The sequence below is a fragment of the Brassica oleracea genome, chromosome C1 (genome assembly GCF_000695525.1).
Source record: "Brassica oleracea var. oleracea cultivar TO1000 chromosome C1, BOL, whole genome shotgun sequence".
Taxonomy (NCBI): domain Eukaryota; kingdom Viridiplantae; phylum Streptophyta; class Magnoliopsida; order Brassicales; family Brassicaceae; genus Brassica; species Brassica oleracea.
Window position 1 is genome coordinate 30,281,696 of NC_027748.1, and position 21,036 is coordinate 30,302,731.

A 21,036-nucleotide genomic window follows, 5' to 3' on the forward strand; every position below is an offset into this window, starting at 1 on the left:
ATAGACTACCGACGGAAAGCCAACGACAAGGAAGACAATATCAAAGATGAATAAACTCTGACTCAATCCATGGATATGCAGTCTCTAACACCAGCTTAAATCTAAGAAAAAAAAAAAACCCAATATTAACCGGAACAGCCTACAAAACCGTGAGAAACAACCGCACAAGTGGGAACTCATAAAAAAGATCTACAACAAATATTAGATAATCACACAGGGAAAGAATGCGAGGAAGAACAAGCACGGAGATGAGTTTTTTTCGGTGATGGTGAGAAGCACTGTACGCTGGAAAGGTAAACGAAATACATAGATGGTGACAACTAAATGTCAAAATATTGAGAGAGGAAAAAACATCTTAAAGGAATAATGTTCAAAAATATGAAAAAAATACAATATGCTTTATATCATAGACTCATTGCACCACTAACAAGTACACACAACAATACATTAGTGATAAAACAAACATAAAATATATTAACCTACCACCTACTACTATATAACACAAATAAAAAATCAAATGATCTTAACAGACGTAATTATATCATCAATAAAGTCATGATTAACAACAGTAAAATAATATTTCGCGCGAAGCGCGGACACCCCTCTAGTTTCTGATAAAAAGAGCCGTCATCCCATCCAGACCTGGAGGTCTTCTCTGGATATATAGCAAATAGTGCTAATTTAACTTTCCATAATGATTGGAACAGTAAGATTGTCATTAATTGATTTTGTAATCGTCGTGGATACTTCAGATAACGCTTCCTCTATATTTTTTTAGGTCAGAGGACTGAAAGGTTGGTCTTTATAGACATTTTCTCGAAGATGTTAATAATATGGTGTGTTTATTAATTTTGACGTATATTAACTTTTATAATTTTGGCAAATTAAAATTATGTTTCATCCCGTTACGAGGCCAATCGGAATAACAAGTGAAAACTAGTTATGTCCATATCCATTTTTAGGAAATATTTGATTACTGGAAAAAAATATTTATGACAACTATTTTCATTTGAGAAATATTAAACCTGTCAAAATACTTTCCTGTTAACTTATAGATTTATTATAGGTTAATTTTTTATTTAATTATGTTTTTAATTATATTAAAATAGTAATATTATATTTTATAAGATACTTTAGTAAATATTTGTAATGAAATTCAGTTCAAAATCTAAATAAAATTCTTACTTAAAATTATTCAAACATTATATAGGATAAAACCTAAATAGTTTGAGTTGACGTAGATCACAATTGGAAAACAATTATACATAAACATGTTTAAACGCTTTGGAATTTTTAATTTTAACATTGCATATCTATTTCAAAAACTTAAAAAATATTGCTACATAAATTTATCTATTTTTTTGATTTTATGAAATAAATTATTGTTTCTGGTAGATTGAAAACGAAAAATATTGAAAATAAAAACAACAAAAAAATCATTTTTTAATTTGTGGATAGGAAAAGAAAAAATATAAATATATACAAATTATCATAGCCAAAAAATTAGGGTTACTTTGTTAATTTGATTTAATTTTAGTTATTCCTCCTAATATCCCAGTAAATTTGGTGCATGGGAATAGGTTTTCTATTGTTTTCTGCCATGAGCAGTTTCTGTGAGGCATTTAAACTGTTTATGACCAAGAAAAAAATTAAATTCTAAAACATCTACCGGTTTGAGATGCAGGGAATACAACCTACTCTTCTTTTTAATCCATGGTTAGTCAAATCAGAGGGAGAGTTTGTGGTTTAAATACTTCTATTATGATCCCTAAGCTTAATACTTTACTATTAATTTTATTCTCATTTTGTTATTTGGTTCTATCCCTATAATGAAACAACATTGCCTACAATTTAGCTGAAATTGATTATGAAAATTAGTTGTATCTAGTGGAAAAAGAGAATTTAATCTTCCATTTAGTGGGTTCTAATGCTTAACTATATTCTCTCCGTTTCATTTTAATTGTCATTTTAGATTCAGGCACACAAGTTAAAAAAAAATTAATTTTATAGATTTATTAAATAAAAATATTATTATCAATACCTAACTATATTTTAATCAATAGAAAAATAGATTAAATATAAAATTAATAAATTATGAATTAAAATTATAAACAATATTTATTTTGATACGAAAAATTTTATTTTACAACAATTAAATTGGAACGAAAGGAGTAAGTTATTTTGTGTGTTCTTTTTCTACCTAACTAAAAGATTTTTTATTCATAACAAATTAAATGAAAGCTTTTACATGGAAGTAGTATACATTCTAGTTAAAGACATAAACAAGACCCCAATCGCATAAATAAATCACAATCACATCATAATTTCAATTAGTGATATTTTAAGAAAAGCCTGAATATAACCAGTATTTTACATTGGAGAAGCCACAACTTAGCCTGAAATAAAGCATATAACGATGTTAGTGAGTAGTGACCACCTAAATGGAAAGAAAGTGATAAGATGATAATTAGTCAAACCACCAGTTAAAAGATAAGTTATCGTTAATGATGTTAACTGAATTTAACGTCAACTATCACTAGGATTTATAATAGCGGAATAATTGTTTTTTTTTGTTCATCTATTAACAATTTGGAATATTTGATTTTTTTTGTTCATCTATTAGGATTTTGTAAACCAAATTAGAGACTCTATATCTCCATGAATCGGTTATCTCTAAACACTGTATACAAAAAAAAATTCTTGTATATTATCTGCCGTATATTTATAATCGCAAAAATACTGAATCTTTTTTACATCTTCGAATCTCTTCGAAATATGTTGCAAAACAGATCTTCGATTAATTATTGACAAAATAAGCCTTTTTTCAAAAAGAAATTTTTCAAAAAGAAAAAAAAATTATTAACAAAATAATTGAATATGATTAAGTTTTTGTAGAATAATGATAACAGACTCTAATTTTGCAATTAATCATGTTTTGTTTTTTAATTATATTTAATATCATCAACTGTATATAGCAAATCACTTTAAGCGATGTTTTAAGACAGCATTAATGAAGTTACCATTTTTAATGCATATAAACGTTGTTGTTTGACTCCTGATAACATTATTATACTCGTTTTAAAGTGGCAAACTGGCAATATTCACTAACTCATCATCTCGAATAATTGGACACTGTTGTTTTTAACAAACTGGAACATTGGTGTTCAAAAAAAAAAAAAAGTCTCTATCTCACAACTCTCAACTCCGTTTCTGTTAGCGTTTAATCTACACGCCGCCTCACTCTACCTCTCTACTTTGATCATTAATACAAACCTTAACATACAAAATGTTTTATTGATTATAGTTTAAAAACATTGTTTAAGCTGTAGAGATTCACTAAATAAGTTTGATCGCCTAAACCTTCTCACATGCACTACTATTGTTTCAGAAATCAGAAATTTCACTAGTAGTCTTATTTATTTCTGGAATCTACGATCTATAGGCATCAGCGGTGTCACTATAACGCTTTACATTCAAAACGTACTCTGCTAGTCTGCTTCCTTCTAACATGACCTGCACCGAAAACTCGCATTATATTAAACTGAGCATATATAGAGCGTTTTAGGCGCGGAGCGAACAACTCTCTAGTAGCTCAGTTACGAATAAACATCCTCCTTGTTTAGCGAAAAAAAGAAACGAAAGAAGAATAAACATCTTCCTTGCATGAGCGGAGAGATTACATATTAATGAAAGTTGTGAGAGAGGCGCTAAGGCCTCTAAAACTCATTTCACTCCGGTTATAGTTAAAAACAAAAGTGGCTTTGTTTCATTCAATGGTCAGCGTTTACATATGACAATTATAACCATTAGACCAAGTTGATTTTATAAGTAGCGTAACTAGCGTTCACATAAATCACATATTACATTTACATACAACTTTATTAAAAGTAAAAGTTAATTCAAAATTTATTTTTGATTATTCTTAACCAATTTTTATCTTTGTTAGGTGCTAGATCCAATCCAAACATACAAATAACTTCTTGCGATTTTTAGATCAATATTTGATAAATTTTAAAATATTGTGACGGAAGTAATATTTTCTCATGCGTAGATGAATTAACAACGTTTTCTAATGCTAAAATGACTAGTTTTCTATTACAAAAAAATATAATAAATCTAATATGTGAGTGAGTTTTACTTCAAGACACTTTATTTTTCTTTCAAACAGAACAATGAATAATGTAATACTAATAGATATATTTTCGAAGTAATTTTATTTAAAATTTAATATAGAAAATGAAAATAAATTAGAATTGAAGAATATTTAACTCTGAAATGAATTTTGAAAATATAAAATGAATATATATATATGATTTTTTCTGTAAAAAAAATTATAAATGAATGTACGTGTTTATATTTTTAATTTTTGATCTCCTAATGAATATCCTGTTAATTCATCCAAAATAAAATTCATCCTGGTGGTTAAGAGGAAAAAACTTGTGTTGCTGAGTTTTAAAGTCATTAATTAGCATCATGTCCGAGTCGAATTTATCTCATGGCTACAATATTGTAAGCAAATTTCACTTTATTTGGTACCTGATTAATTATTTAATGTTTTTTACAACAAATAACTGTGTTTAATTATCTTTTCTTCTACTAGATTGTATTATTTTATATCTTTTTAAAATCGGTGGTCTACGTCAACTCGTGTACGAGTAGTCATGGTGTTTCATTACACTTGATTAATGCCCTCGACATACCGTGCTTTCTCGCATTTCTTTATTAATGCTCTCGTTTGAGATTATATTCTGGTGTATAATAAAGGTGAAGTATTTATATAGGGAAACTTGGGTTATGTTTTTCGGACTTCAAGATCAGTTACTTTCCAAGGACGCAGAATGAGATTGCAGATTCGTTAGCTAGGAATGCACGTTCGTTTCATAGATCCTTATGTTTTATTGGTTGTTCTATTCCGGTCTGGCTTCCCAGACCACCTCAAGTTTGAGTAATAGAATAGCCGTTTGCCGGAAAAACAAAAAAACTATAACGGGCCATGATATTAAGCTTCTACCCACATCAACACTTAGGCTACGATACAGTGTATATATTTGTGTATAATGGCCAAAATATCCCACCATGCGCGTGGAAAACTGTAGGCCCCACCGGGTCTTTCGTTTTGCCTAACCTCTGGAAACTGAAACGTTTAGAAGTTTTATAAAAACAACACCCCGACAAAGACGAAATCCTTAGAGAGTGTCCAAGTTTGTGTGGCTTTCGGAGGAAAAGGGATTCTCTATCGTGAGTCGGTGTGGTATAGACCGAGTAAAGGGATATCAGAAGCTAGGGTTTGCGAGGCGGTTGTAATTGGCGTTGGGAGGCGCGATTGAAGAGGGTTAACAGAAGGAATCGAGGTACGAACTTAAATCGGCGATTTGCAGTCTATCAGAATCATTAATTTAGCCTATCATTTTTCCGCCAAACCAATCATGTTTACGGTACTTAAATCGACCATTTCCACTATATTGCAGATCTGTGAAGAAGTTCTGAACGGCGGCTGAGTAGAAAGGTAAATTTATAGCATTGTTGCATGCGATTAAGTTCTTAAAGGCAATCTGTTATATGTCGCGTTTCGCGTGTTTGTTTATGTGTTTTAGTGTCTGCAAATCATTTCTGGGTTTGGTTGGGGTGTTGGAAGACAATTACAAAAAACAATACTATGTTAGACAAAGAATAGTATGATGTGGTAAGGTGACATGTATGTATGGTTAAGCGATTGTGTCGCATGCGATTTAGTTTAGCGATTCTGTTGCATGCGATTATGTTTTTAAACGATATCTGTTATATGTCGAGGTTCGCATGTTGGGCTATGTCGTTGGTGTCTGCAAATCGTTTCTGCGTTTGGTAGTGGTATTGAAAGACAATTACTATAACTATACTATGTTACATAAAGAATAGTATGATGTGGTATGGTGTCATGTATGGCTGGTTAAGCGTTTTCTGTGCTATTGACTTCAATATGTGTCTACTTGGTTTGCAACAACACTATAACTACCTGCATGTATGTCGAAGTTGGGCTTATTATTGTCTTAGGGCGTCAGAATAATTAATATATTTTGTTATGCTCGTATAGTAGGTCTGATGTTGTGTCTTTGTAGGGAAAGAATGGAAGAGTTAGGTTTGTCAGAGCGCTTGTTTCTGACCGGATATGAACCTACAGGGCGAAAAAGAATTAACAACTATTTCAATTTGCGGTGGATTGAGGTCGTAAAAGCAGCACTTTCAGATTCTCAACAGGAGATGTTGGCGGAATCTCAGTTTAGACAACTCATACTAATGGGGTCGCATACATTTTCAGTTATGTTTGCACACCAGATGTTGTCCCGTCAGTTGGTTACCCGGAAGCTGTATGAGCTGTGGTGGTTGTTCTGCTTATACATATATCATCGATTCATTTCATTACCTAGAAACCTCAGAATGGAAGTGGAGGTGTCTCCACTTTCTACCTGTTATCACAATTTCCCTGACTATACTATATAGCGTATAGTCTGGTAAACTTGTAATCCAAAAACGTTAAATGTTTTACATACTCTATATCCCGCAACAATACACTGACCCATTCCCTTGTGATAGTTAGACTTCACTTCTTATCATTTGTTCTTTTTTTTCCATATATCCTTCTTCGATGTTATCACCTACAAACCTCAGCCGGCGAAATACAGGTGTGTTCCCTTGTATGCATGTTCCCAAAATGTTCCAGACTATTCTGCCATCGTATGGTCTAGTCATATTGTAAACTACGATTGGGTCGGTAAGACAACGTATTTTGTGTCCGCATTTCTCAAATACCTCACCCTCTTCCAAGGAACAGGCTTTACCATGTTATATGTATAAGCAGAACCTAAGCAGTTTGTTGTGAAATCGGGAGCACTAGTCGCGTATTTAAAATGCAGTATCGTTAGTTTCCGGCTTGTAACTCATTGGTGATGTTTTGAATAATTAAGTGCGTGGTTAGGATATAAAAGTGGCAGACTATTCTATTATAGGTTTGGTACAACTCATTTACGCACATGCTATTTTTTCTTTCCTCTCCGTGGACACGCACACGCGCTTGAAAGGTCAAGTCCGTCACTTTTGGCCCAAACCTGTCCCTTCCTTGAGCCGTTATTGTAGCATGGCTATATTGTCTAATTGTTTCCCAATTATGAATATACACCAAATTCTCCCATTTATATATCTGAATTTAATTATATTATTTTTTTATGTGTTTGGTATATTACGAAGAAGAAAGAAACGATAGTGGGAGAGAGAGATAAAAGTGATGTTTTTGTTTCTTGTTATGAAAGAGAGATACGTAAAGTTGTTCATATATATAATTTCAAGTGAACATGAAACCCTTTATACAGAGGGAAGAAGTCGGTTAAACACACAAAAAGACAAAACCATTAGACTGACACGTGCAGTGGTGATGGTGCAAAGCTGACCAAGGGGAAAGGACAAGTATTCAAGCTTGATAATCATCCAATTTTGATATTTATCTTCTAACACTCCCCTTTGATTATCCATCTTGTATTACGTAGTGCCTCGTTAAAAACTTAGTCATGGAAAAACCCGTTGGGACAAAAACCATGACAAGGGAAAAAGAGTACACTGCCATAATCTCCTCCTGAAAATAATGGACATAGCTTTTTCTTCACAGGTCACGTAAATGCTGCATTCCGATACTATAGACGTGTTTTCGGAATGTTGTAGTCGGAAGAGCTTTTGTGAACAAGTCAGCCGGATTGTCGCATGACCGTACATATTCAATGTCCACTTCTTTATTTTTCTCGTGTTCCCTTATGTATGAGAAAAATCTTGGAGGGATATGCTTTGCTCTGTCGCTTTTGATGTAGCCTTCTTTGAGTTGAGCGACACAAGCCGAATTGTCTTCAAATATTTTCGTCGGCTCTTTCTCGTTAACTATTCCGCTTGATTCTTGTATGTGGTGACTCATTGACCGAAGCCACACACATTCTCGACATGCTTCGTGAAGCGCACTAGTTTCTGCATGATTCGAAGATGTCGCAACCAGAGTTTGTTTTTGAGACCGCCAAGAGATCGCGGTTCCACCAATTGTAAAAACGTAGCCGGTTTGCGATCGAGCCTTATGAGGATCTGATAAGTATTCTGCATCTGCAAAACCAACCATACCAAACTTGGGTTTTCTAAAATACATTAACCCTAAATCAACTGTAACTTGGAGGTAACGGAATATGTGCTTTATTCCGTCCCAATGCCTGCGAGTAGGAGTAGAGCTATATCTTGTTAGTAGATTAGTAGCAAAAGAAATATCAGGCCTAGTACAGTTTGCAAGATACAAAAGCATACCGATAGCACTAATATAAGGTACTTCAGGACCTAATATCTTCTTGCTATCTTCGCAGGGCCTAAATGGATCTCTCTCAACATCGAGAGTTCTACCAATCATTGGAGTACTCAAAGGAGTCGCTTTATCCATATAAAAGCGTTTCAATAATCTTTTCGTATAATTTGATTGATGCACAAATATTTCTTCTCGGAGATGCTCAATCTGGAGCCCAAGACAAAACTTTATCTTGCCGAGATCTTTCATTTCGAACTCCTCTTTCATATGAGTTTGAGCATCATCAACCTCCTTTTGAGTTCCAATTATGTTCAGGTCATCTACATATACATCAATGATTACAAAGCCAGATGACAATTTCTTTATAAAAACGCATGGATATATCGCATTATTCACATATCTTTTACTCAAAAGATATTCACTTAAGCGATTGTACCACATGCGTCCGGATTGCTTTAATCCGTAAAGTGATCGCTGTAACTTGACCGAACAAATCTCCCTGGATTTTTTCTTTCAATGCCCCTGAGATTTTCAATCCCTCAGGAAGTTTCATATATATATCGTAATCCAACGATCCATATAAATATGCAGTCACAACGTCCATTAGATGCATCTCAAAAATTTTAGACGCCGTTAGGCTCATCAAAAATATAAACGTAATTGCATCCATTACCGGGGAATATGTTTCCTCAAAATCAATTCCCAGTCTCTGAGAATTATCGGGCAACCAATTGGGCTTTATATCGTGTTATTTCATTTTTCTCATTTACTTTTCTCACGAATACCCACTTATACCCAACAGGATTTACGTTCTCAGGCGTTATGACTATAGGTCCAAAGACATTTCTTTTATTTAGGGAGAGTAATTCAATTTGAATGGTCTTCTTCCACTCCTCCCAATCATGTCTTTTCTGGCATTCCAAAATGGACCTTGGATCAGGATCATCATTTTCATGATCGATCTCTTTTGACACAGAAAAAGAGAACATTCCATCAACATCTTTATCTTATTTCAGATTCATAACTTTTCATCTCGGGCGTAGTTGATGGAAATTTCATACTTTTCTGTTCCCTTTTCGTCATCTGGATCATCTTTATTTATGTCTTCATTCAGACATTTTTCAGTAAAAGGTTCTTCTAGAACCTTTCCATTTATGTCTTCTTTCAGACATCTTTCAATATTAGGTTCTTCTGGAACCTTACTTTGTTCATCCAATTTCCTTTTCTTTCGGGGATTTTTATCTTTAGAACCTGCTGGCCTCCCCCTCTTTAACTGTACCCGAGGTTCATTCATTTTGTTTCCATCAGTTTGTTCTTTAGGAACATCAACTCTTGATGGAACATTTTCAGCGGGTATACATGACTTCGTCACCCTTCTCGTATCTGTGCACGCATCTGGTAACTGGTTTGCCAAATTATGCAAATGCACAGTTTTCTGAACTTCCAGTTCTCTTTGATTCATAGGGGGATCAAGGTGTAGCATCGACGGTGTACACCATGTAATCTCTTTAGAAATTCTATTAATTCCTCCCCCTAACACTGGAAATTCATACTCATTAAAATGGCAATCGGAAAACCATGCCGTAAACATATCACCAGTTACCGGTTCCAGATATCTTATTATACTTGGTGACGTATAACCCACATATATTCCCAATCTCCTTTGTGGGCTCATTTTTGTTTTTTGTGACGGAGCTATCGGAACATATATCGCACACCCAAAGACAGGGAGACGGGATACATATGGCTCTTGCCCAGACGCCAACTGTAATGGGGAGTATTTATGATATGCACTCGGTCTTAACCGAACCAGTGCAGCCGCATGCAATATAGCATGACCCCATACAGAAATTGGGAGCTTTGTTCTCAAGACTAACGGTCTTGCAATCAACTGCAATCGTTTTATCAATGACTCGGCCATGCCACTTTGTGTATGAACATGGGGAACTAGATGCTCCACATCAATCCCCATTGACATACAATAATCATCAAAGGCTTGCGATGTAAATTCACCATCATTATCAAGCCTTACTTTCTTAATGGCATACTCTGAGAACTACGTTCTCAGCTTTGTTATCTGGGCAATAAACTTTGCGAAAGCCGTACTTCGTGTCGTCAAAAGAGACACACTTGACCATCTACTAGATGCGTCAATCAATACCATGAAATACTTAAACGCCCCGCACGGTGGGTGGATCGGCCCACATATATCACCATGTATTCTTTCTAAAAACATTGGTGATTCATTTCCTACTTTTGCTGGTGATGGCCGAGTTATAAGTTTTCCTTGAGAACATGCATTACATGTAAACTCGCCCGTTTGCAAAAAATTTCCGTTTTCAACAGATGGCCATTCGAATTTTGCACTATCTTTCTCATCATGACTGATAGGATGCCCTAGCCTCTCATGTCATATTTTAAATGTATCAGTAAACTTCATGTTTACCACGGCATATGACTCAGTCATGGTAATTTTCGTACAATATAGTCCAGAGGATAACATTCTTAACTCTTCCAATATATGTCTCCTCTCGGACTTAATGCAAAGAAATTCAATGCAGTCTTTACTCATAGTCTCAATGTGATATCCATTTCTTCGGATATTGATAAACTAAATAAAAATCCTTGCTACTGTCAAGTTAATAGTGGTAATTGTAATATTGAGATTCAATCCAGAGGACCAGTTTACTCTTTACTCTTATGAGTTCAATATTTAGGTGGGAAACAAGTGGGGTTTCAAAATCAATGGTGACGCAAGTAACTAAAATACCTAGAGATTCAAATTCGATTTAAATGAAAGCCGGCTTAGGGTTGTTCATCGGGTGTCAATACGGAACCAAACAACTATTCAAGTGCAATGAGGTGTAGTCTAGAACTCGGATCACTCGGCTAGAACAATCCATTATCGTGGACTTGTTCCCTTTGCTGATCGGTCTTGAGTCCTAAGCTCTCACTTGGGACAAGACGCGATAGCAAGCCTTAGAGATCAGGTCCGATTAGTTCACTTAATACCCTAATATCTACTCTTGCTGATTAGGGATATGAAGCTCATTCAATATATGTCAATTTATCTCCTAAGCGGTTAGCTAGGTGATTAAACTAGAGTTCGAACATTAAGTGATCAATTCAATGCAAGCCGTAAGAACAATATGAATGAAGAACAGTTAAAATCACTTATTTGCGTTTAGCTCATGCGATTGACACCCTAAAACCCTAAGCAAGCTTAGCCGACTACTCAATCATAAAGCAAGATGACACAGACATGATTTCTGAATAATACTGCATATAAAATAAAGTAGAAAGACAAGGGTTCAGGATGATCTTCTCGTGAAATTGAGAGATGTCGCCTTCTCCCTTACAAGTTGCTAAATCCAAAATTAGTTCTCTGTCCCTTCTAAAAACTAGTGTCCTCTTAGAAATGATTACATAGCCTTTTTATATGGAGGCGCTAGTGGTAAAGAGAAAGGAGAGAAAGTCTAGGGCAAACCCCTGAAATCTTGGAGGTTTCCTTAATATTCGGGAACAGTTAGTCGCTTGTTCTCTTTGGGATCAACCTTTGGATTGATCCGACTGGCTGTTCTGCGTTAGATATTCCAAAATAACTTTTTCCTTCATGGCACTCTCTTCTTTACTCTTTCACCTGCTCCATACCTGGAATGATATCAAGTAAGCACAAATTAGGACTGAGAATTAACTCAAAGAACACCTGTAATGGTATTAAAAACACCATATATCAATTCCCCCAGACGTAGATCCTTGTTTGTCCTCGAACAAGGCCAAACCTCATGAACAGGGAGAAAAGTTTGAAAGAGTGGAAACTCGCTTGACCTCAATAACCATACTCTTACCACACATCTCTGAACCATACAAGCTGTAGACTCAGACCACACACCCTTACCAGAACACCCACGATCGCTGTTCGAAATTCAGCTCCATACTCTGTATCTCATACCTGAAAAAGGGTACACTATCGAGACAGAACTCCTTAAATTCAATTAAGAACAGCGTGAGCTTCTCATCACAGGCACTATTCAGGATAGACGGGCTAGGTAAGGAACAGGCTATTTCATGGTGGAGCTAAGAGTGTTTAGGGGCTACCAAATTTAAGTGGATGCAGGATATCACGCAAAATAGCAGAAGGTGACATATCCATTGATGTCCACATCCCTTACTCGTTTCTACTTCACGGGTGCAGTTGTTCTCTCCTTCGGATCAACCGTGGGACTGTTCTCCATTTCTGGACTTCCCTCGCCTACTCCTCAAAAATTGGTGCCAACTCCTTGCTTAACCTTCCCAGTGGCGTGTTTTATATATATAAATTTTTTTTTTTTTTGAGGTCATGGGGTTGCTAGGGAGAGGCACAAAATGAATGTTTCGCAGCCACTGGGGGTCTATTCTTTTGTTTCTCACTGGTCACCATTGTTCCTCTGGTTAGAACATGCACTCATAGACTGTTCTCTTGTTAGCATTGTCTCATCGACTGTTCTCTTCATGCCTCTGGTTAGAACATGCACTCATAGACTGTTCTCTTGTTAGAGCATGGTCTCATCGACTGTTCTCTTCATGCTTGATCCCTCTTCTCTGAGTGTATGACATTAACGAGTAAGAGGCTGCGTCGATTCTTTCCTCTCCGACCCTTTTGCACATATCTGCACATATGACACTAAAAAACAGAGTGCATGAGGGTAAAAATAAAGGCTTAGGCGCGAGGTGGGAACTAGCTAAAGATGAGCTAGCCACTCAGGATCAACAAGATTGGTAAAAGGAGTAAAAAGTCCTGAGTGTAAGTCTCGTTTCCCTGATCTAGTGCCCATAACAAGAAGAATTTCAGTCAAGATTAGGTTCAGGTTAGGTGGAGTTAAGTCTACCCAGTGTAACGTGATCTGTTGAGAGCTTCTGGAGAATCAAATGAGATAAGTCAGGGGGGTTCCGGGTCCAAGTGTGGGTCTTTCATCACTGCTAAGGTCACTGGATAAGAAAGTTAGAGCACAAGGTGGTTAAAAGATTATCACAACAAAAGGTCCTAATTCCCACTAAACTTTTAGCTGACTCGATCCTAAACTGACTCAATAAAACATCCAAATGACATAGGGACTGACTCAGAAATAAAGACATAGAGTATCAGCACACAACAAGTGCTTCCCCCAGACTTAATTTACACCATCCTTGGTGTAAAACCAAATCGAGGTCAGCCAAATAACAACACAAAGCATAAAAATAAAGAGTTCAGATGGATAGAACAATGGATAGAGAATAGTCCTTGCGGACTCAATCGGACTTGCCGCTCTCGGCAGGATCAAACAAACGTCTGTTGCACGAGCGATGAATCCCCTCAGTTGAAGTGCATGTTCCCATAGGCGCTTTCCTGGTCGGTGCGATCGTGGAGTCTGCTCTGCTGGTGACTGTCGCTGGTTACTTCCACCAATGCAACCGCCGGTAACGAGATTGAGGATCAGCCGCATGAGACTGATGTTCTTCCGCTGCGAGTCAACCATCCAGCGTCGGTAAGCCTGATCATCTGTCACATCTGCCAGCTCTCCGAGGTCATAGGATGGGTCAGCTTCTGGGGTAATGTCCTTGACATCCTCCATATCCGCGTCAGGTGCAGCAGCACGGGGATCAGTGCATATGAGCTCGGGTGGTGGGAGGAAGCGTATGTTATCGAACACGCTGAGCCTGGTGATCTCGGGGCGAGGCAGCTTGGTGAACAGTTGGGTACCCTCCTTGTCGAAGAAGCTGTAGGTATCCTCATCGCGCATGATGTGGAATGCCATAAGGTACTTGATGTCGAGGTACTGAATCTTCGTGTTCACCATGTATTTGCTGAGATCAATGCCGAAATGCTTGTAGAGCGGCGTGAGCAAGCTATCACTTATGTCCTTCTTGTTCGTGACGTTCATCAGACAGAGCCTCCTCTCGCAAAGCATGGTGATGAAATGAAAGCCTGGGTTCGTCTTGACCTCCTGAACCGCAGATCTCATCCTCAATACTTGCATACAGGGTTTGCAGCTCCCCGTTTGGCACTTTGGAAGTCTGATCCTTGGCAAACAGGAGGTTTGAAATGATCTTTGCAATGACTCTAAGTGTCGGGTTCCTGATCTGTGACTGGGAGGCTTTTCCAGGTGTGAAGGTCCCATTCGCGATGAAGTCCCAGAAGGTGTTTGATGGGGTGAACTTTTTCACCACTGCTACCTCTCTTGGCTCATTCGCGATTCCATAGATTTCATTGAGTTTGTCGAGGGACAGTGAGCAATACTCTCCATCAGCCATGAAAGAGAAGGAGCAGTTGGCATAGGAAGGAGCCGAGAAGTCCTCGTAGGTGATGCTGGCAGTTGCGAGCGCTTGGAGGACAAGGTCAGGGTAGAGCTCGTGCGTAGCGTAACAAAGGGGAGCGATCCCCATCGCTTGCAGCGTCTCGAACACATCCTCGTCGATACCGAGTTCAACGAGAGTCTCGGCGTGGAAAAAACGGGTAGGTAGTATCTCGGCCTTGTGGAGAGTGTTGTACCGACTAGCTGTCTCCTTGTCCCACCCTTCGCATTTGAAATCTAAAAGCATAGGGCCATTGAGATTGATTGGCTCGTCCTCCTGTTCTCGCGGCCATGGGTAAGAGGCGGAGGTTGGTTGTTGTGCTCGCTGTGGGGGCGTGTTGTTCGTCTTCCTTGTTTTATTGGCCGATTGCTTGGTGCGTGGAGGCATCTGCAAGGCAAACAAAAGTTTTTCATTAGTTCCATCCTCGGTTGCATAGAAAAAAAGGAATCAAGCTAATTCTCTTTTAGGAACTATTCCTTTTTCTTTCTAAGCAATCTGCCTTCAACAAACCTAACACCAACTCGCCAAATCAGACAATTTCAAGTTTTCAGAATCACAATTCATATGACCAATGTATATCAAGATGCAACATTTTGTCTAAATCGAAACTTGCTCAAACAAAGGGGAAATGAAACCGCGATTCTCTAGGGCTAAGAGACAAAAGTTCAACTTCTAAAATCAACCCTAACAGCATAAGGGAATTTCAGATCAAGCTATTTCTAACAAGAATCAAACTATCGAAGCGGTTTAGAAGGGTGAGCTTTTCAAACCGAAATCGCGATTGTGTTTTGATTGTCGAGCCTCTTACCGTGATAATCAGAGCAAATGGACTGCAAAAACAGAGAGAACTCGAAAATCCAATTGGATTAGAAGCAAGAATCACTTAAAAAGAGTGAGAATTTAAGTTATGGTGATGGCTTCAAAATCGCAAGAGACGGAGGAGGGTACGGTTGAGTTAAAAGGGAAAGTGGAAGGGTGGAGCCTTAAATAGGAGAAACCCTAACCGCTCTCTATTATCTCTCTCTTTTTTTTTTTTTTTTTTTTTTTTTTGTCCGGAACAATTACCTGGAACAGGTGATGGTTTGTTCCACCAGAAGAACAGTCCTTCGATTGTTCTGACTAAAGTGTTCGGGGGTTTTTTTTTTTTTTAACCTGCAAACTAAATTTGAAAAGAGATAAAATAGACTATAGAAAACAATATATACACTCACCAGTGGGTTGCCTCCCACCAAGCGCTTAGTTAAAGTCTTTAGTTTGACTTGGCTCAACCGATCAGGCTGATGGGGGATCGCTTGGGGAATTTCTTCACCCTCTGCGATAGTGGAGTCAGCAAGGTAATGCTTGATGCGCTGACCATTGATGACGAATTCGTCTCCCTTTCTGTCCAGCAACACAACAGCTCCGTAAGGGCGGACTTCCTTAACGGTGAAGCGTTCGGACCATCTAAATTTCAGCTTGCCTGGGAACAACCTAAGTCTGGAGTTGAAGAGCAAAACCTTATTGTTTGGTTCGAAACGTCTGGCAATGATTCGCTTGTCATGGTAGGCTTTGGTCTTCTCCTTATAAATTTTGGAATTCTCATAGGCGAGGTGCCTTATTTCTTCCAGCTCATGGACTAGGATCATGCGCCTCTCAGTTGCTGGTTTGATGTCAAAATTTAGTAACTTGACCGCCCATGAAGATGACAAGCCTTACCATAGACAAGGTGATAGGGGTGGTTCCTAGCGGTGTTTTGTAGGCTGTTCTGTAGGCTCAGAGAGCATCGTCCAGCTTAAGCGACCAGTCCTTGCGCGAGGTATTGACAGTTTTCTGTAGAATGTTCTTGACTTCCCTGTTGGAAACTTCAGCCTGTCGACTCGTCTGGGGGTGATAAGCGGTAGCCACCTTGTGTTTCACCCCATTCTTCTTCAACAGACCCTGAAATGCCTTGTTGATGAAGTGTGTTCCGCCATCGCTAATGACCACTCTAGGCACCCCAAATCTCGGAAAGATGATGGAGCTGAACATCTTAGTCACCACTTTTGCATCATTAGTGGGACTCGCCACTGCTTCTACCCACTTGGAGACATAGTCAATGGCGACCAGGATGTACTCGTTCTTGAAGGACGAAGGGAATGGTCCCATGAAGTCGACTCCCCAACAGTCGAATACCTCAACTTCTAAAATGTAATTCTGAGGCATTTCATTCCTTTTGCTGATGTTCCCAAGTCGCTGGCATGTATCGCATCGAGCTATGTAGGCGTGAGAATCCTGAACATAGTTGGCCACCAGAACCTGCTTGGAGGATTTTGGAAACCATTTTGAATGTGGCGAAGTGCTCTGCGTAAGATGAACCATGGCAATGATGTAGAATCCCTGGAATTTCTTCCTCTGGAATACACCTTCTGAATATGCCATCCTTGCAATGTTTGTACAAGTATGGTTCATCCCAAACATACTGCCTCGCCTCTCTTAAGAATTTCCTCTTCTCGTTTCCAGTGAACTTAAGTGGTTCCTTTTCAGCAGCTAGGAAGTTCACAATCTCAGCAAACCAGGGGAGGTGAGAGTACTGCTTTTGGATCGCGGCTACTTGTTGTTCCGGTACGCGAGGACAATCGGATGTTATGCTCAGGGGTTGTTCCGGGAAGCGCAGACCAATCGCGTTGACGTGTTCCACTGTGTGTTCTTCATCAAGAGCTGTGTTGTCCTCAATCTTCATTCTGGACAAGTGGCATGCAACCCCATTCTCGACTCCCTTTTTGTCTTTTATCTCGAGATCAAATTCTTGGAGAAGAAGAATCCACCTCAACAACCTCGGTTTTGCATCCTTCTTTGTGAGCAAGTACTTAAGAGCAGCATGGTCTGTGTGCACAACCACCTTTGATCCCACCCGGTAGGATCTGAACTTCTCGAATGCAAAAACAATAGCTACGAGTTCCTTCTCAGTCGTAGCGTATCTGCATTGAGCTTCATCCATGGTTTTGCTTGCGTAATAGATCACATGAAGTTTCTTGTCCTTGCGCTGCCCAAGGACTGCTCCAACTGCAAAATCGCTAGCATCAGTCATGATCTCAAAAGGGAGATCCCAGTCTGGCGGTTGTACAACAGGTGCGCTGACTAGAGCTCCTTTGATCGTATGGAACGCAGCTACGCACTCGCTGTTAAAATCAAACTTGATCTCCTTGCAGAGCAGTCTGGTGAGTGGTCTCGCTATTTTTGAGAAGTCCTGGATGAACCTCCTGTAAAACCCAAGAAGCTTCTGATAGCTTTCACAGTTGTTGGTGGCTGCAAGCTCATCATCACCTCGACCTTTGCCTTATCTACCTCAATGCCTTTCTCGGAGCTCCTATGCCCTAGAACAATCCCATCTCTGACCATGAAGTGGCACTTCTCCCAATTTAGCACCAGATGTTTCTCCTCACACCTTTTGAGTACCCTGCACAAGTTTGACAAACATTCACTAAAGGAGCTTCCATAGACACTGAAATCGTCCATGAAAACCTCCATAATGTCTTCAATCAGGTCAGTAAAGATCGACATCATGCAGCGCTGAAATGTTGCTGGCGCATTGCACATGCCGAATGGCATTCTCCTGTATGTGTATGCTCCGTATGGGCATGTGAACGTCGTCTTCTCCTGATCGTCCGGATGGAAAGGGATCTGAAAGAAACCTGAATAACCATCAAAAAAGCAGTAATATGGGTGGTTAGCCAATCTCTCAAGCATTTGATCAATGAAGGGAAGTGGAAAGTGATCCTTTCTAGTGGCTACATTTAATTTTCTGAATTCAATGCACATGCGATGTCCTGTCACTATTCTAGTAGGGATCAATTCATTCTTTTCATTTGTGATAACAGTGATCCCACCTTTCTTAGGTACTACATGAACAAGGCTAACCCACTTACTATCATATATGGCATAGATCACACCCGCTTCAAGAAGTTTCATTATCTCTTTCTTAACAACATCTTTTAGATTCGGGTTTAACCTCCTCTGATGTTTAACAGAAGTCATTGATTCATCTTCTAGGTGTATTCTATGCATGCATAAATCAGGTGAGATGCCAGGTATGTCAGCTAGTGAATATCCTAATGCCTTATGATACTTCCTAAGCTCACACAAAAGCAGTGCAATTTCCACATTTTTGAGTTCAGCGTTCACAATGACATGGTAAGTGGAATTCGGACCGAAGAAAGCGTACCTGAGCCCCTTGGGAAGGGGTTTTAGCTCAACCTTGGGAGCCTTCAACTCGCTCCAGGGATCATCAGGTTGGTTTGGCGAGTTCGGTAAAGGGGACGCTCTAGTTGGAGTGTTCTCGTCCTTGTTGCTTTCTTCCCCCAGACTTGGACTCGCCACCATTCTTCCCATACTCCTTGCGGAGTCAAGCATCTTAGCATACCCGTCTGCGTCAATGTTCTCGACACTCTGCTCGGCCTCAGCTCTTACTAGTGCAAGCTCAAGTGGATCTTCTGTAAGAATCTCCTCGATCATCCCGTCGCGAGGTTGCAGCGGATCAATCCCTTCATCCACCTTGAAGGCCTGTCCATCCAGCATCGGCTTCTTCAGCAACTCATCCATCTTGAACTGCATGACTATGTCTCCCAGATTGAGATCAATCTTCCCTTGCCGCACATCAATGATGGCTCCAACAGTACATAGGAATGGTCTTCCTAAAATGAGAGGATCTTTGGATTCCTCTTCCAGCTCTAGAACTACGAAGTCTGCTGGAACAGAGGTGTTCCCGAATTTTACTTGGAGATCCTCTAGAATACCAACCGGGGACTTAACTGATCTATACGCGAACACCAAGGACATCCAAGCTGGTTTGAAATGCGTGTATCCCAGATGTCTTGCTACAGAGTAGGGCATGAGGTTTACGCTGAATCCCAGATCAACCAGGGAGGATGAGAAAACTGTCTTCCCATTCTGGATAGATAGGACGAACTTGCTAGGGTCTCCTTGCTTCTTTATCTGTCTGTTCTGAAGCACTGCGCTGCACTCCTTAGAGATAGTCATGAATTCGCTCTCCTCTGATGTTTTTCCTGAGATTAATCCCTTCATAAAGCTGCGCATGGAGGGCATCATTTGGATCGCATCCATCAAGGGGAGTCGGACGGTTAGGTCCTCCAGCATCTTTCTGCATTTCATCTCCTCTCGGTCCTTACGAGTAGCCTTTGCTGGAACAGGGTAAGGGACTTTAGGAGTTTATTCACGAGAAGGAACAGGCTCTGGGATCGGGTGGACAGCCTCTGGGATCGGGTGGACAGCCTCAGCTGGTTGTTCTGGTCCTGGCGAATTGGTTCCAACTGTTGGTTCCCTCTCCTACTCAGTTGCCGGGGTATTGGCTAGTGGTAGTCATGACTCTTTCTGCTTCCCCTTCTCAGCCGCAGTGAACCTCTTCTTTACCGGTTCCGACAGTTGCTTTCCACTTCTCAACTCAACCGCAATGCACTCCTTAGGGTTTTTGTCAGTTTTTCCAGGTATAGTACCTTGTTGCCTCTTGACGCTCTCAGCAGTCTGAGCAATCTGAATGTCCATCTGTCTCATATGGCTCGCGACATTGTCGTACTTGGTGCTCAAATCGCTGAACATATGGTTCATTCTGTTGTTGATCTCGGTAGTAACCTAGTTTAGAGCCTTCCCTTGGTGTTGTTGTCCTTGGAGCAGCTCCTGCAACATAGCTTTTGTCTCATCTTGCGGAACAACGACAGGAGCGGAGGTAGCTGGCTGAATGTTATGGTGTTTCTGCATCTGAGGTGGATTGTTATGCGGTTGGCTTAGAACATAAGTCCGGGGTTGGTCGTTCTTTTGATACCCGGCATACTGACCTTGGTTACTCTGTGCAGGATCAGCTAGTTTGTCTTGCTTAGGCCATAAAAGCTGTGGGTTGTTCCTCACGTTAGGGTTTTGATGGTAATTTTTGAGCTGCCATCCTTGCCCATTCACGTAGCTCACCTCTTGCTTATTGTCTCCTGATATTTCAGCATCAAACGCCAGGTCGCCGGCACTCTTCTCAGGAGCTGCTTCTTTTATTATGAACACTTGGCTTTGGTTTCCCTTAAGCAGTTGGTCCACCTTTGTAGCGAGATCTTCTATGCTGTTCACACTCTTTGAGCGGTCATGCTCCTTGTTCTTGTTTAGTGAACTTGAAGCCATGTTCTCAATCAGATCGAATGCACCAGGTTTGGTTTGAGTCATGAAATCTCCATTACTCGAAGAATCAAGGGTGTTTTGAAACTCATAGCTGACTCCATCATAGAACACTTCCAATATATAGTCATCGTCAAACCCATGGTTCGGGCACTCTCTCTGGTACTCCTTGTACCTCTCCCAAGCTTCATTAAAAGGTTCATCAGACTTCTGCTTGAAATTGGAGATCCTGTGCCGTAGAGCCGCGGTTTTAGACTTCGTGTAGAAGTGGCTCAGGAACGCTGATCGAACCT

General features: G+C 39.5%; 1 protein-coding gene across 1 annotated transcript; it reads right to left on the minus strand.

Moving 5' to 3' along the window:
* Positions 1 to 16,366: 16,366 nt before the first annotated feature.
* On the minus strand, positions 16,367 to 19,726 carry LOC106337160. Its single transcript, XM_013776216.1, has 4 exons — positions 18,407 to 19,726; positions 17,262 to 17,765; positions 17,022 to 17,162; positions 16,367 to 16,867 (listed from the first exon to the last, which is right to left on the minus strand). Exons 1-4 carry the CDS (start codon positions 19,724 to 19,726, stop codon positions 16,367 to 16,369), a joined length of 2,466 nt encoding a protein of 821 aa, XP_013631670.1.
* Between the last annotated feature and the right edge of the window lie 1,310 nt (positions 19,727 to 21,036).

Excerpts from the sequence above, each read along its gene's own strand:
- LOC106337160 (XM_013776216.1), bottom strand. The coding sequence starts at position 19,726 with ATGCTGGAGGACCTAACCGTCCGACTCCCCTTGATGGATGCGATCCAA. Across the intron at positions 17,163-17,261 it reads AAGAACACACAGTGGAACAC|TACTCTCACCTCCCCTGGTT; the intron begins GTCAACGCGATT and ends ATCCAAAAGCAG. Across the intron at positions 16,868-17,021 it reads ATGAACCATACTTGTACAAA|CAGGATTCTCACGCCTACAT; the intron begins CATTGCAAGGAT and ends GCCAACTATGTT.